Raw genomic sequence first — 14328 nt, forward strand, 5'->3', positions numbered from 1 at the left:
GGATACTGTAGGACAGGAGGGCAGAGGTTTACGACGGAGAGTAAAGGTGATCTGGTGGGATTTGTCAGGATTTATTTTGAATCTCCAGTTTTTACACCATTCTTCAATAGATCTTATGTGTGTCTGTAGTGTTTGTGATGCATTAGTATAGGGTCGTTGTTTACAGAAAGTATACATGTATCATCAGCGTATGTTGTTAGGACTGTGTTAGGGTTGGTTGGGATGTCAGCTGTATATACCGTATAAAGAATGGGACCTAAGGAGGAACACCGGCGGACTGAGAAAAGAGAGATGAGTAAGCTAGGTTATGATTTACTTTAAAGGTTCTATCAGTGAGGTAGGAGCGAATTATAAGGAAATATGTTGGGGGTAGGAATTGACGAAGTTTATAAAGCAGACTCGATCAAAAGCTTGTTCAATATTGAGGAAGACATCGGAAATTTAAATCGAAAACTATATATGAATTGATCAGTAAAAAATACGGCATGATCTGTTTATTCTCAAAATGAGTCAAGTGGTCTTAATAAGTGTGTAATAACAAAATTATTTTGTTATAGAAACAATAGAAGTTAAAAACGCGTTGAAATATGTGATTTATTTACAAAAAATCTACACTAGCCCTAAGTTTTACACTCATCTATTCTAGTGGAGCCAATCAGAATATTTGGATCATGTTAACAAAAAAAATTTGGTACGGTGCGCATATTATAAAACGTTCATTTACAACAAAACGTACTTTGAAATTAATTTAGTCTTGTGTAACGGGTAAGACCCTGGCTAGTTTAATCGGAGTTCTATATGCAGTGTAACCTCGTTAATCCGATCACTCCAATGAGACGAACTGGCGTAAGTATGTAAGGTGTTTTCTTATTCTTAGCTGTAGTTTGAAGTATCAACAATAGTATCCATGAAGTATCAACAGACAACAATGACGAAGCCAGTCAACAGATGATTTCGACTTTGATCAAAAGTATAGGCTTTTTAAACAGAGAAATCCATTACGCAATATTTTCTTCAGTTAGGCTAAATTATTATAAAAAAATCAGAAATTTCTTTTTCGTCCTTAAACTTTATAGAACATCTAAGCAGTGAAAATATTGGATTAGGATGACAATGCTGCACCATTTATATCCTTGGAATCTGTTATTAAAACGGGTATACCAATTTACTCGTATTGCGAAGTGAAATTAGTACGAAACAAAATTGGTGTATCTCTCTTAATATTTGAAGAACAATTTTTTTTTTTCAGAGAAAAGTGAAGCCTAGCATTCAAAATTAAAGAAAAAAATCGTTACTACAATAGTGAAAATTACTATGTCATATGCAAAACACAATTGTATATTTTAAAAGAGCTATTTATTTATTATTCCGGATGATAATATATTTTATTTGTACCTAAGGAAAAGTAAAATCTGACTACTAACTTCATTACCATGGAAATACGAAACTACTTACTTCCTCCTTTATTTAATTATCAAAATCTTTCATACATTACATCTATCCATTGTCTATTACAACCAACTATGAAGGGTTTTTTAGTTAACGGTATTTAAAAATTTGGCATTTAAGCCCTATATAAATTTTTGGAGTGGATTTTTGTAAATAGAATATTTTTTCTTTTAAATCCTATTTTAGGGTTTCTCGAGATGGGGAGAACGGATGTCAACATTGCTTCTGCAAACAATACAATCTTTCAACAAAAGTTAACAAAGCTGTGTACAGGAAACTTAGAGACAGGAGTGCAAATTCCTGTCTCTGTTTCCTTTCTTTCTCTTTTAGTTATTCAACAAAATCTTTAATATTTTGAAGTTACCCAATGAGAACTGGTTGTTTATTTCATAATACACGAAATCAAAGGCACTTTGGAGAAATATTTTTTAAAAATTCACAATTTTTCTTGAAATAATCCAAATAGTCCTTTCCAGTCTGCTTTAATAGTAATTACATTTTTATTTTTAAAGATCATACTGTATCCTTGATTATATATTACATGAGCGAATTATTAATTGGTGAACCTTAATTGACGTTGAATTAAATTACCTTTATTGTGTGATCTTATAACAAGGGGGCATCGTTTAGGAGTCACAGACGTTCCAAATCAAAACATTTTTTAGCATTCCGCACTACCTTCTACAGCTGTATATGTTAAATCTTATTTTTGTTTTAAATCATAGGCTTTCCAACGATGTATAATAAGTCACTATTACTACTCTTGTAGTATTTTTAATTGTATTTTCAACATGGTAAAAATATTTTTTCTCCAAGTTAATAATTAAATCCCGTCATAGTAAAAATTTAAAATGGTTAATTATTTAAAATAAACATAATTAAAGTTACTTTTTAGAGAAATATTTTCTATAAAGGATAGGAAAGTGGGTTGTTCTTGGGATACAATTATAGAGATATGTATGGAGTATTACAGCTTTGGGAGGAAGTTGGCGAAGGATTTGAGGAGTCTGAAGATCATATCCTGGAGATTACGAGGAGATTTCTTTCATCCTTAGTTGACATTTGACCTCAGAAGGGGTCACTGCTCTAGAAGGTAAGGAAAGTGGGATTGGTGACGATAGGTATTATGAAAAAGGTGAATGGCTAGTTCTTCGGGTTTATCTTCGTCAGATGCTGCCCATGTGCTATCATTTCGACGGAAAGGGTGGGGAATATGTTTGGATTTTAGAATTATTTTGGTCATGTTCCTGAGGGAATTGTCATGAGTAGAAAGGGAAGAGAGTTAGGAATTGAAGGACTCGGATAGATGGCTGGACAATTCTCGTATTGGGGTTGAGGATAATGGGATGAAGGTTGCGATTGTGGCAGGGCCTGAGTTGACTGTTTCGATTCTTCAGTCATTAGAGCGATGGACACTCCTGTTTTGACAATTCTTGAGGGTCTCCTGGGTGGTCTGGTTGCATCTTCTTGTCTGGGACCTGCCTGTTTTCTGGATGCTAGATTTTTATGCGTCTTGCACCCCTTGTAGTTGGCTGGATGCCCTTCTTTATGGCATAGTGCACACTTGACGAACCTTGGTAAGTGAGGCAATAATGTTTAGTGTGGTCATAGTCTTGACAGATGTGACATTGAACTATTGTTCTTAAGTCTGTCTACGCCCCAAGTACGACAGACAACCACCAAAAGGGAGACAAGAGGAGACACCTACCGCAGATACACCGCTCAACGATCTACTGGTACTTCAGTAAGGCGCACTATGTGCAGGACAAGTCGTAGGAAGCAGTACACGCCGCTCTTCGATTGTGGTTCTATTGGAATTCTACGGAGTTCCAGAGCTTATCTCATCAGATTCAGGCAGAGAATTCGACAATGCCATGATTCGAACAGAAATGAAGGACCTAGTCGTAACATGACATCGCAACACACCAGGGCCATCCAAGAGCAGTGGAAGCATAAGGGGGCTTAATGGCACGTTGAGTGACCATCTTCGCTTATATCAGACCAACAAAAGATTGGAACCGGATGTAGCAATGCCTAAGGCTCTAGCGGCATATAATCATTCCGTACATACTGTTACGAGGTTTTCACTATTTGAGATCTTCTTTGGGCTTCGAGGATACGGGGACATTGGACGGTGAGGAGATACACAACAACCATGTTGCTCGAAGAAAGTTATGGGAGAATGCACGAGGAGGAATGGAAAACGAAAAAACCAGGAGGGTGGCGCGGGAGACTTTAACGGTCACAGACAGGATGGAAGCGATCATAATCGGGACGATCGTATACAGAAAGTTGGGTTCTAACAGAGGTAAGGAGATACAGCGATACGAGGGTTCATTCAGGGTGATAATTATTAGGGAACACAATTTTGTTACTGTAGAAAGTATTAAAAAGGCTAAAAAGAGGAGAAATGTCCATATTGAAGAGTCAAAATTTCAGGCAATAACAATGTAAAAACGAGAATTTTCTTATATTGCTACCCACTACTAGATTGTATTACAGAGAAATTAGTTATTAATGTAATTGATTTTTTTTTTAACGTTTATTTTTACTTTTGTAAATATTGTTTTTTGTTTATTTTAGCTTATTTAGGTATTGTATAAAGAGTTCTTTAATTTTATTCTTAGGTTTAAATTTTGTATATACCAATTATTTCAGGGAGTTTGTGAGTTTTTTACAATTATATGCATATAGGAATTTATTTTTATTATAAATAGTTTTTCTTAATTGTAATTGTTGTCTATGTTATTATACTGTTTAATATCAGTTTACGAGGACTGTTCGTAAACTGGTGGGGGGAGTTAAGGTCTGAGCCTGTTACTTCGATGTCATCTGACAGAGGGGATCAAGTCCATGTAATGGACCATGTTAGGTACATGGAATACTTACGCGGCAATACATTTCGTGTAAATATACATTAGTAAATGTTCTGGTGGAGTATATATCAGACACATAGTACGACATACTTCAATACAAAGAATAAACACTGACCTCACACATACAACACGCGCGACCTACCGACGGAGTTCATCACGAAGAGGCACATCAAAGTTTTTGATAGGCTCCAGCACTGAACAAACATAAAAGAGCTTCGCCTTAACCCGCTTTTTGTTTATCTTGATCTCAAACCAACGCAGTCATGGGGCTTAGAAAAAATAAATAAAATAAAAAGGGGAGTATATATATATATATATATATATGTAAAAGACAATATATTGCGAAGAAATCAAGTGTGCTACAACCCTTCAGACTCTTGATGTTTTTCTATGGGTTGCTTTGTATTAGATAATGGAGTTTTCTTTTATATTATGGGTTTTGTCTTACTTAAAGAGTTAGTAAAATCTAAAACTTATACTCCAACATTTTTAAAGTATAAATAAAAGAAAAACATCACTAGTTTACATTGTGTACATCCTCTGTAGAAACCTTACTTTTGAAACAGACAATTATAGCGAGTATGATGGTCGCTGTACGACATGTCACAATCTCACAAGAGGCGACACACAAAAAATATTAGAAGACAATCATTCTCGATCGACCCACCCCACTAAAACCTCTTTTTAGCGATGGTCCTACATCACGTTTGAATTATTTAATTAAAACAGAAAGAGAAAATTTAAGATCGTTAAATCGAGCAATATTTAAAAGTCGGCTAAAACTGAATTACTATTTGTGAATTGAAGTAAACTAAAACAGAGGGAATTTCATTATAAAAGCCTCCAGCTTACTAATTTATGAATAGTATATAATTTATACTATGATGGCTGTCTATGAAACATCTTCCTTAACTAGAAACGACCTGACGCCTGGAGTCCATCGGTATATGCCACATCTCCGTGGAGTCTCGGTGTATGGACAGCTGTAGCCTTCAAGATGCGTAATGTTTTCGAGGAACTGTGAGAAAAATAGAATGAACAATGATTGGATTTCTCTTCCTCTGTGATTTCCTCATAATTTTCCTAGAAAACCAATTCTCGGAATGATCATTAACTAGTAGGAATTCTTTATTTGCATTGATTCTAATTTCTTTTGTGGTTAAATCTGAATAATTTTGTACTGAGCTAACTTTCCTAGCCCGTTATTCAGGAACCTGGGCGCTGTAGTGAATATAGCCAGCTATAAAATTTTACAAATGTTTACACAAAATATCAATGGGATACTACTCTGAAGAATAATGGGAAAAAGGTTTACAAAATAGTAGAAACTTTTAATTTGAAACGGAAATTTGGATAGGTAATATTTACAGAAATGAGGAGCAGATAATCGGGAGTGCGGTCAGAGAGTAACACAAAAGTTAAAACTTATTTATTAGTTCCAAAATTTCTAGCCTTCAACAGGGCTAAGAACAAAAACAAAATAACTACCAGTGAATAAAGGATATATAGAATTATTAAGGTAAATAATTACAGAATGAATATATATAAAAATAAAGTAATGAAAGAAGTTGGAAATAAAACGTACATATAGGTAATTAAATACGTAAGTAAAATAACATAATTAAGGAAATACAAATATAAATTTATTTATAATCTTAATATTTTCTTGAGACTGGTAATTTTTAAAATAAATAATTCAAATTGTATCCATTATAGTCTCAAAACCTTTTATTTCTCTTATAAGTCCGACGTTTCGGCCAATCCGACCATCTTCAGGGACAATCTACTACAACTACTATACTACTATATAATTTAAACAACTCTAACTTCATGCAGGCTATTCTGCCCAGGTTGCATGAAGTTAGAGTTGTTTAAATTATATAGTTTCAAAGTTGTATTAAGATAAGGTAAATTATAAATAATAATGTTAAGTATTTTGAATTGTTTGTAGGATCATACATGTAATAAAAACTGTTTTGTAGTAGATTGTCCCTGAAGAAGGTCGGATTGGCCGAAACGTCGGACTTATAAGAGAAATAAAAGGTTTTGAGACTATAATGGATAAAATTTGAATTATTTATTTTAAAAATATAAAGTTATTTAATACAAAGAAGTATGAATATTTTAATTTAATATCTAATATATGGAAGTAAAGTACTAAAATAAAAAAGCAAAATATAAAGTTAAGTAAGACAAAAGAGGTAATTAGAAAATATGACACTTCTTTTGTCCATTCATATTTTCAAGTTCATTCTATTTCTTTACATTACATAACTTTATATTTTTATTTTATTGATTATGTGAGTAAAATCATATATTTGATAGCCTATAAACACGTTTTATTTCCAACTTCTTTGATTTTTTTGTCTATATACATTCTGTACAATGTGGTATTGTCTCCGGATACCGAGATCTAGCCAAATTTTCTCAAGATAGTTGTGAGATATATGAGAAGCTACGAAATATTAAGGATGAATCTTTTAAATCAGTCCAAAATATCTAGCCTTCAACAGGGCTAAGAACAAAAACAAAATAACTAACAGTGAATAAAGGATATATAGAATTATTAAAGTAAATAATTGTACAGAATGAATATATATAAAAATAAAGTAATGAAAGAAGTGGGAAATAAAACGTAAATATAGGTAATTAAATACGTAAGTAAAACTACATAATTAAGGAAATAAAAATATACAGTTATTTAATACAAAGAAATATGAATATTTTAATTTAAAAATTATTTTTTTACTTCTAATTAAATTAAGAAGTAATTAGAAAATATGGCACTTCTTTTGTCCATTAATATTTTCATGTTCATTCTATTTCTTTGCATTATATGACTTTATATTTTTATTTTATTGATTATGTGAGTAAAATCATATATTTGATAACCTATATATACGTTTTATTTCCAACTTCTTTGATTTTTTTGTCTATATTCATTCTGTACAATGTGGTATTGTCTCCGGATACCGGCATATAGCCAACCTTTTTCAAGATAGTTGTGAGAGATATGAGAAGCAACGGAATATTAAGGATGAATCTTTTAAAGCAGTTTATTAGCCTTTATAGTCTCTTTTCTTGTTCAATGGATAGTCCGCCATACACTAGGCATATGTGGGAGAATAACTGAAGATATTACAAGGTGACGGGTACGTTGAGGAAATGAATCATGGGATCTTAGAAGCTGTTAAGGATTAAGATGGTTTTATGAGTTATTTAGGAAATGTAGGTTATTCCATGTTAAGTGCTCAAAGCTGACTTTTTTTAAACTGGATAGGTATGTCGTTGTGGTATAGTAATGGATAGTAAGGAAGGGTTTTGAGCCGACGAGAGTGGCCTTGGTTTTTTCCTGATTCAGGCTCAATTTATTTTAAGAAGCCCAAAGGTTTATGTTGTCCTGAAGCTTACGGGATGCTTGGATCAAGTCAAAAGGACGACAAGATAATGTATATTTGTGTATACTGTTATAATGCCTAATCGAGTATAGTTTTGGCTTATTACATGTATTTATTTTATATTGTGGATATCCCTTAATATACTTAAATAAGTTTATATTTTGTTCATTTCACACAATTCTTGTTCTCATCAATTTTTTTTTTAATGTTCACAGCCCTAGTTATTGTGTACCATGTGCAAAAGGAGCTGTGCAGGCCACGACTCGAACATTTAGTCATTTATAAGGTAATGATTATTTTTTTTTATTTAAAGAAATATATATCTTATTTATAATTCTTAAGTTTTTTACAACTAAAAATTACACACATGAATAACTTTTTTTGAAATACAGCAGATAATTACAGTTGGTTTTTAGACCAACAAATAGCATTTATTCAAGGCTTATTTCCAAATACTGAATTTATTAAAACTTCATGAGATTTTTTTTCATTCATTTATGTTTATAAATATATATATATATATATATCAGCTGTTCGACCCGATCAGCTAATACGGCCTGTCAGCTGTTGTCCTCAGGCCGTAACTCCCCCTTAGCAGTTTAGAAACAATCCTCGTAAACTTATACTGAACAATGTAATAACATATAAAATTTAAAAAAAATCAAACTATTTACAATAAACTATAGCCGGTAAACAATTGGCATACAGTCCTCTCAAACTCACATTATAATAAAATATAAAAAAAAAAATTGAAAACTATTTACAATAAACTATAGTCAGTAAACGATAAGCTTATAGTACATGTAAACTCCATCATGTACAAAAGAAAAATACTTGTATCAAAAACACTGTAATATTAATGTAATGATTAATAAACATCCAATTGGATGTCATTTATATTAAATTATCATATTATAGTACAACGTTTCGGGACCACTGTCGCATATTCATGTACTTTAAACCTCATAATTTGAATTTCATATTGGAAATCATGATTACACTATCAATCATAATCAGAAATCATATCATGATCTTTACACTTTTCTACCATTACTTATTTGTGCATCTTCACTTCAATGACTGTGCTAAGGAGAAGTGAATATGTACAAATAAGTAATGATTATGAAAAATTATGAGGTTTAAAGTACATGAATATGGGACAGTGGTCCCGAAACGTTGTACTATAATATGATAATTTAATATAAATTACATCCAATTGGAAGTTTATTAACCTCAAAAAAATTTATGAATCAAATTAATTTAGTATGGCATAGCCTCCGAAATATCTGGAAAACAAGAATTCTCTCATTCTTATATTGTTTTTAACAATACCGCTATCCTCTTTTGAGGTAACTGGATTACTTGAGAATATATATTTGGTCATTTCATATGGAATGTCAGTTTTATAGGAAAAGTTATTTGCTAAACAACTTTATAAAATTAAAATAAATGTTTATTAAAAATGTTTAGTCTGATTTTCTATTTATTTCCCCCAACGTGCTATAAACTTTTGGATCCCAAAACAGAAGTATTGAGGGTTTTGTGAAGAAACTGAGTCAGAAAATGCGTTTTTGCCCCAAGAATCCTTTTTGAAAAAATTATCTTTTATCCCAATTCCTAAACAGATGAAAATGTGTTTGAGATAAGTCTGGTAAATATGGGTGTGGAAGAACTTCGGGACACAGCTCGTGTAATTTCTTCACTGTCTGCCGTGAAACATGGTATCTGGCGTTGCCATGAGTATAGGTCCCTTGCATTAACAAATGCAGATAAATTTGGTGCATTCTGCCAATATTACTGCAGTACGATTTGGATGTGATGATTTCACCTCTGTTTAAAAGAAGAAATGAATTATTCCTGCTATTGACAATCATACTCAAACCAATAATTTTTTTTAAATGCGAATTTGGTTTTGGTTTATGTCCTGGTCTTCCGTCGATATTTAGCCATTGAACTGACCGACGCCTGCTTTTATATACACTGTCGTAAAACGTGATCACTTTTTTTTTTTTTTTTTTGTCTCGTTAACAGTGAAACGCATGTTCCATAACACTTCAGCTGCTGTCACTTATTATGTTTATCTTTGAATACCTTTTTTAAATTTAATTAATAAACAAAATCCTTGATGCTCCTTATTACGTCACAAAGAAACTCATTCACAAACACCTTAACATCCCATTCGTTGCAGATTTGACCCAAAAGAGATATGGGTCTTTTCATTCCAAACTCCTTAACCATCCCAACCCATTAATTCTTAATCTTTCATCCTTAACAATCCCTGATAATCCTCTAAGGCGTCTGAAAAGAAGATGGCCACGGGACCTTCTAATTTAAATTAATGTTTGAAGTACCACCAATGGATGGTTCCTTCCCAAGATTTTCAAGTGTATATGAAACATTCTACATATTTACCTATTGTATAATTTTGTACAGTTGTAAATTACATTAAATAAGTAATTTAAAAAATTAATTAACGATTGTATTTAATAGGCAATAAGCTTCTATTCATTTGTTCTATAAGTCTTTTAACTGTAAATTAAGTGTTCACTTCCATACTAAGTCTAAGCTCATCCTCGTCAGTTGAAATCTTCCTCTGGGTTAGTTATCGAAAACTGCGTCAGCAGACAAAAATTTTTAAATGCACCTGTGAATGGTCCGTTTGTTACAACACCCTTCCCTGAACACCATGGCTATGTTTCTTGCAGCTTGGGCTGTCCAGTGTCCAACTCATAAAAAATCTCGAAAATAGCATGTTTCTATAATCATATTTGATGACATACTAAACAATGTGGAATCAATTGTAATGATAGTATTATTAAAAAATAAGTATTATTAACGGCCTATTATAATCTGTAAACACAATCGTAATCCACTAATCTCTCGAATAATAAAAACGGACCTTTCATATGAAATGAGCCAGTAAAAGAGACTAGAATGGCTGTTTTGGGGATCACCGGTTTGATTCAGAAGGGATGTTTACCAATGAGATGTCATTTTTTACTTTTAAAAAAATATTGATAGGTACTTTCTCAAAGCAACTTTGGAGTGTACAATTATGAAAAGATTTCCCCAAATCACCTCCCAAGCAGCTCATGAAATTTTCACCTGAAAATGTAATGATAAATTTAATTTAGGAAATACCTCGTTAGATAAATGTTTGTGGTAATCTTACAGGCAACTAATTATTAAAATGTTTAATATTATATTTCTCTGTCTTCCAATGAAAAATGAGATATCATCTAGTTGGCAAGCCATGTGGGATGAAAGCCCGCCAAGCAAATTAAAAACTATCAAAAGAACCATGGACAACATCAAACCATTCCAATCGCAGGGAGGAGGTAGCTATTGCCAGATTGAGAATAGGACATACGAATTAAACTCATGCATACCTGATCAGTAAGCAGCCACTCCCAAAATGTCAATACTGCAGTAGTGTACTTAAGATCAGTCCCATATTTGAAAAATGTCATTTTTACTCTGCGAACTTGAGTAGATTGGGAGTAGGACCGAGTGTATCGGATGCTTTGAATGATGACCAGAAGAACGAGGAAATGGCCTTAGTTTTCTTAAAAAGGAATGGCCTTTTGAATAAGATTTATATAATATATAACAGAAAATCTGTTATACGTAATAAAAAATACCAAAAGAAATAATTATTTAATTTTTTTTCTCGAAATTATTTAAAGAGAAAAATAAAGTGAAATAGAATTATAAATATAAATGAAACAGAATTATAAAGCGCGAAACATGGGTGTTGATGACCTCAGGGTTTTACGCTCTAAAGCCCCAGACCACAACAATTATATTTCTCATTATTATTAATTTTAAGAAATATTTTTGTACTTGTAATAAAATATTATTAAACAATGACGTGTAATCCTATGACTTAGCTCAGCATAGGTTATTCAGGTTTTAAACCACATGGATCAAATAACAAAATGATTAAAGGTCATGTGTTTCAGAAAATACGTGTATTTATCTTTTTCGGAGTTCGTCATGAAATAACACATCTCTGGATTGGGTTATTATTGCGTTTCTTCAGGATATTGATTTGAGTGGTTCATTGATTGTTTATTGTCAGTCTGTTTCTTGTTTGTTAAAGGTCTCCTTTCTAGAACATATTGATCATATATTGAATACATAGTAACTAAAATATTTCCACCTGTGATATACCTAGAAAGGATGTAGTACAAGAGCCGGGAAGAAAAATGGCGGCTGTTTAAAAAAAAACACAATTTTTCATTCTGAGCTTTATAAGTTAAAAACTACTAACATCACTAGAAATAGCTTTTTAAAAAGCAACGTTTAAATAAATTTGTACTTAAAAAACATTAGTAGGTGAACTTATATTGAGAAATTTAGATTTCAGGAACCATAAGACATTCAAATGCCTGTCAGCATTCAAATTAGTTGAATGTAATATAATGTAGTTCCTTATGTTTATTTTGTAGGCTTAGTATTTTTTATAATATATAACAAGGTAAATTCACGAAATGTTAATTTCTAGTTGTTTGGATAATTTAACTTATTATAAAGTAGTTTTTGATCCGTATATTTCTAGTTTTTATGATATTCACATATGATAATAAATTTTGCACATAAAATTTTGCCTGAAAAACTATAAATCCATTTATTTTAGCAAATATCATAAAATCTTCTACTTTTACGAAGATCATAGTTATAATTTATTTTATAGTACATTAAACTACTTTTATATTTGTATATATAGTTGACCGTAAAAATTGATATATAAGAAGATGGTCAGGGTTGCGGTCAAAAGAGAAACAAAAATAGTTTACAACTATTTATTTTCCAACGTTTCGCCCCACTTTGCTGGGCTTCATCAGGGCTAAAAAGATACAAAATGATACAATGATAAAAATAAAATACAAAGATAAGAATAAAAATAAGTAACAATGGTAAGACTAAAAATTTTGTATAAAAATACGTAAAATATAAAGTTAAAAAGTACAGCAGATGTAAATAAAACAAAAATAATACGGGGAAGGAAAAAAAAATAGAGATTAAATAAACGTTGTGAATATAATAATTATAAATAAATAATAATAATGATATAAAATGATAATAAGATAATGATGATAATAACAATAATGATATAAAATTATGACGTTTATTTAATCTCAATTTGTTTTCCTTTCCCGTATTGTTTTTGTTTTATGTACATCTGATGTACTTTTTTAACTTTATATTTTACGTATTTATAAAAAAGATTTACTCTTGCCATTGTTACTTATTTTTATTTTTATCTTTGTATTTTTATTCTTATCTTTGTATTTTTATTCTTATCATTGTATTTTTATTCTTATCATTGTATCATTTTGTATCTTTTTAGCCATGATGAAGCCCTGCAAAGTGGGGCGAAACGTCGGAAAATAAATAGTTGTAAACTATTTTTGTTTCTTTTGTATCTTTTTAGCCCTGATGAAGCCCTACAAAGTGGGGCGAAACGTCGGAAAATAAATAGTTGTAAACTATTTTTGTTTCTCTTTTGATCGCAATCCTGACCATCTTATATATAAACTACTTTTAATCGGAGTACTGGCTGAAATCTGTATGTCTTATAAATGACCATTTCATAAGGTAACTAACTACTGATTTTTCAGAGCATTTTTATGAAATGTTGCTTTTAAAAAGCTATATCTCGAATACTATAGAACGTAAATTGCTCTATTAGGGCTCATATTTTAACAGATGTACTCTATTTTCAATGATTTCTCTTATAGTACAAGAGCCCAATAGGAGAAAAAAGGCTGCTATTTCATCCCAATTATTGATTACTTTAATAAAAGTAAACTCCCTTCTGTACATTTACGCCTTTCGTAAAGACCTACGGCTCGTACCCGTCGGATTTAATTTCCCTTTGCGACAGCAGGCCTGAACTTGCTGAGCGAAATTTCTATGCTTTTTTTCATTTTTTTCTCAACAATTATATTTATTGTTTTAATCCAATAGATTATTCCAAGCAAACCACAATGGTGCCTATTCATCCCTCTATTTTCAATCCGCTGGTGTTCTTCAAGGTTGTATCCTCGGTCCCATCCTCTTCACCTTCTATACAGCTGACATCTCAACAACTCCTAACACTATCCTGCACGTATGCTGATGACACATGTTTGCTCACAGTTAGTAATAACCCTTTGATTGCATCCCAAACTCTCCAGTCCCATATCTCAATCCTCGAAGAATGGTGTCGAAAATGAAGAATAAAAATAAATCCCTACGAATCCCATCAAATCATATTTACTCTTCGTCGTAAACTTGCCGACTGCCCTACAGTATACTTTAATAATGTGGCTCTTACCCATGTCGAACAGATCCGTTACTTAGGAGTACATCTCGACAAACGACTAACCTGGAATCCTCACACAAGACTGAAAAGACAGGAAACTGCACGCAGATTCAGACTATTACAGCACTTACTAATTAAAAGGTCCATACTTCCAACTTATTACAAAAGACTGATCTACATGACAATAAAAAGGCCCATCTTGACGTACGGAGTTGAGCTTTGGGGCTCCACTAAAGCTTCGAATTCTTCTCGTATCCAATCCTTACAATCCAAAATCCTTCGTAAAATCCTCAAT

The 14328-nt window shown here is 32.0% G+C and overlaps 1 protein-coding gene across 1 annotated transcript in view; it reads left to right on the forward strand.

Annotated features, from left to right (window-relative positions):
* LOC106692994 (uncharacterized) overlaps positions 1 to 14328 on the forward strand; it is a 112268-nt gene that overhangs the window by 66422 nt on the left and 31518 nt on the right. The window contains exon 2 of the mRNA XM_014439293.2: positions 7939 to 8009. Within this exon, the coding sequence (XP_014294779.1) occupies positions 7939 to 8009 (71 nt within the window). The remainder of the gene's footprint in view (positions 1 to 7938; positions 8010 to 14328) is intronic.

The sequence above is a fragment of the Halyomorpha halys genome, unplaced genomic scaffold, assembly GCF_000696795.3.
Source record: "Halyomorpha halys isolate HHAL.00 unplaced genomic scaffold, Hhal_1.1 Scaffold82.1, whole genome shotgun sequence".
Classification (NCBI taxonomy): domain Eukaryota; kingdom Metazoa; phylum Arthropoda; class Insecta; order Hemiptera; family Pentatomidae; genus Halyomorpha; species Halyomorpha halys.